The sequence below is a fragment of the Gavialis gangeticus genome, unplaced genomic scaffold (genome assembly GCF_001723915.1).
Source record: "Gavialis gangeticus isolate Ggan-Ray unplaced genomic scaffold, GavGan_comp1, whole genome shotgun sequence".
In the NCBI taxonomy this organism is placed as follows: domain Eukaryota; kingdom Metazoa; phylum Chordata; order Crocodylia; family Gavialidae; genus Gavialis; species Gavialis gangeticus.
The window spans coordinates 5,280,477-5,283,599 of NW_017728998.1; the positions used below are offsets into that span (position 1 = coordinate 5,280,477).

At 49.0% G+C, this 3,123-nt stretch overlaps 1 protein-coding gene across 2 annotated transcripts in view; it reads left to right on the forward strand.

Annotated features, from left to right (window-relative positions):
• Window positions 1–3,123, forward strand: part of IRF8 (interferon regulatory factor 8) — a 17,001-nt gene that overhangs the window by 4,967 nt on the left and 8,911 nt on the right. Inside the window, exons 3-6 of one of the 2 annotated variants that reach the window (XM_019505443.1) lie at window positions 151–242; window positions 965–1,076; window positions 1,653–1,706; window positions 2,395–2,778. In XM_019505443.1, the coding sequence (XP_019360988.1) occupies window positions 151–242; window positions 965–1,076; window positions 1,653–1,706; window positions 2,395–2,778 (642 nt within the window). Of the gene's footprint in view, window positions 1–150; window positions 243–964; window positions 1,077–1,649; window positions 1,707–2,394; window positions 2,779–3,123 lie in introns of both variants that reach the window. The other variant, XM_019505442.1, reaches the window with a different exon arrangement.

Sequence of the window (3,123 nt, forward strand, 5' to 3'; positions counted from 1 at the left end):
TTTTTTTTTTTTTTTTTTTGTGTTGCTTTCCTTGCTTTTAGCAAATATGCACCCTTGTTGGTCTCCAAAGCCATCTGCTTGCTTTTGCAGTCTGCTCTTTCTGAGGATGCTGTATAAGGTTTAGTGCTGAATTGTTGTGTTTCTCTGCAGGCAAAATTGGCATGGCGAATGGGAACAGCTTGAACGAAGTCAATGACATGGACTGCAGTCCCTCCACAATAGTAGATGACCTAATGAAAGAGGTAATGAATTGCTATGGCTAAGAAATGGATGGGATTTCTTGGCTGGAAGGGCTGCTGATGGCAGAGTTTCTCCCTGGATTTTTTTTGCCTTTTTTTTTTACTGGCAGGGTGGGATAGATGGGAGAACGAAGTTCTGATAATCGCTGTTGCAAGTGATGGATTGTAAATGCGTTTGTCACATCTGTTTTCATAACATAATGAAAACATCCATGAGACCTGCTTGTCACATCAGTCACTCTTTGCCTTACCTTCCTTTGTGTAAGCATTTCAGCTTGGGCCAGAGCTCAGTAGTCCTTGTTGCTCTTCCTGATGGTGTAGATCTGGGCCAAATGCTGCTCGCAGCTTCCCACCCACTTCCAGCGGCTTGTCTAGGATAAGCCCAACCCTTGGTCTCTTGGCTTGTTCGTGAAGCCCTAGGCCCAGATTTCTAACCAGCCACAAAAAGGGCAAGTTCAGTGATGTCACGGACCCCTGGCTGCTTTATTATAATGGCCTTTCCCACCATTCCTTATCTTGAAAATAACCTGTTGCAAATGGACACCGATTGCCTGAAATGGCAAAACTCAGTCCAGGTTTGCTGTCCAGATGATTATAAAATTACAGAACATGATGGTTGGAAGAGACCTCAGGAGGCCACATCTAGTCCAACCCCCTGCTCCAAGCAGGACCAGCCCCAGCTGCATCATCCCAGCTAGATCTAATGATTTTTCTTTCTTCCTCAGTCCTCGTGTGTAGACGAATACCTGGGAATAATAAAGAGAAGCCCATCCCCACCTCAAGAAAGTTGCCGAAACCCTCCCATACCAGACTGGTGGATCCAGCCATCTAATCCCTGTAAGAAACAAACAGTAAATGTGATGTTTTACTAGAACGGAGTTTGGCTCAGTAACCACTGAGGAACCAGACAGGAGATGCATGCAGTGTCTGAGCAGCTGCCTACAGATATGCTGCTAGCTGAGGAAGAAGCTGATCGTACATCGAATTATAAATCTTCCTGCAAACATTTTTATTTTTGCAGTGGTTGGCCCTAACCTCCAATTTTTAACAGTTCATTAGGACTTTGTGACCAACTTTTCTGGATTCAGGTATCCTCAGGTCTCTACTATTAGCATGCCAGCAGCCTCTCAGTGTCTCTGGGAGTTCTTCAAATTCCCATGAGAAACATGGGTTCTGTAACATCCTGGATCCCCTGTTGGGTACCCCTTGACTTTGACTGTGCCCTTGATATGGGCAAGAGTCTATCAAAACCCCTGTGTATTTGAAGGTGAAAGCCGGGAAGAATAATGATGTGGGTTTGGTGTGAGGAGGTTGCACTGAAACTAAATGAGCGGGCTGCGGTTGTGGAACGAGACCATACTTGTGCCAGAGCATTATACACAGATGTAACTTTTGTTTCTTGTCTTCCAGCAGCTGTGCCCTTGATGAACGGGTACTCAAACTATGAGCAGCTTCAGGGTCATTCAGGTACGTCACTGCATGCTGCCTAGCTCAATGAAATGCCAGTCCCAGTGCTCCTAGATAGTCCTGCCATTATGGCACACGGTGATCATGGGACCACTCCCCTGCCTTGGTGCTGAGGACAGAGGCCATAAAGCATGAGGCAGTGAGTATAGAGAGCCACATACTAGGGCATTGGCCAGATCCCACCCAAAGGTACGGTGCTGGTGAACCTCTCCCAACCATACCCAGTGTTGTTCCATAGAGCAAGCTGCTTTGCTGACATGATTTACCCAAGTCTAAACCCTTTGCTGCTCATCAGTGGCAGATGTCTGTAGCCTGGGGACAGGAGGGGGACGTGTGCTTGAGACCATGCTGTAGTCACAAATAGCATGTCCAGTACTAGCTGATAAAACCATAAGGGTCCTAGCTCCCGTGAACTGATGGCAATAAAAAGCCATGCTTCAGGAGGTCTACTCACAGCAGTAAGAACTGCAGGCTCTCCTTCTCTAAAAACACTGCTTGTTCCCACCCCAGCAAGCTGCTGGAGAGCCACGATGCCGACAGAGCAACCTAAGCTGCTGGTAGCTGCATCCTTGGCACATCTGGGGCTCTTGTAGCTCCGTCCTGTGTGCAGCCATGGGCTGTTGTCAGCCACGACGGAGAGATTGTCTGTGCATCCTCTGAGAGGCCATGTCTGTGCGTCTCCCCGCAGGCTACTGTCAGATGATGATCAGCTTCTACTATGGTGGGAAGCTGGTTGGCCACACCACAACCTCCTACCCCGAAGGCTGCCGGATTTCCCTCAGCCAGCCCCCGACTCACAGCGAGAAGGTCTGCACTGACAGCCTGGAGCACATCCGGTTCCCTTCTGCTGACACCATCCCCAATGACCGCCAGAAGCAGATCACGAAGAAGCTCTTTGGGCACTTGGAACGGGGCGTCCTCTTGCACAGCAACAAGCAGGGCATCTTCATCAAGAGGCTGTGCCAGGGCCGGGTCTTTTGGAGTGGGAACACCCTGGTCTTCAAGGACAGGCCCAACAAGCTGGGAAGGGATGAGGTGGTTAAGATATTTGACACCAACCAGTTCATCCGAGGTTGGTACCACGCTCTTTTTGTCTCTGCCCCCGTCCGCTTTCCCCTTGGACAGTTCTGGGAACTGCATCAACATCCTCCTACACTGTAGGGTCCCGTCTTCAGCTAGTGGAAACCTGCATGTCTTTTGTGAAGTCCATTGTAGTTGAAGGGGTTTAAGTGCTCCATTTTCCATTAGAACAGCGCCTGGGTTTGATGCAGTCTTGAATGCATTTATCTGTAGAGTGTGACAATGCTGCATTGTACAAATGGGGAATGGAGGCTGAGTGACATGACTGAGGTTGCACAGGGAACCAGTGGCAGAGCACAGTCTTGAAACCCAAGTACCTCAGGTCCCAGGCAGTACT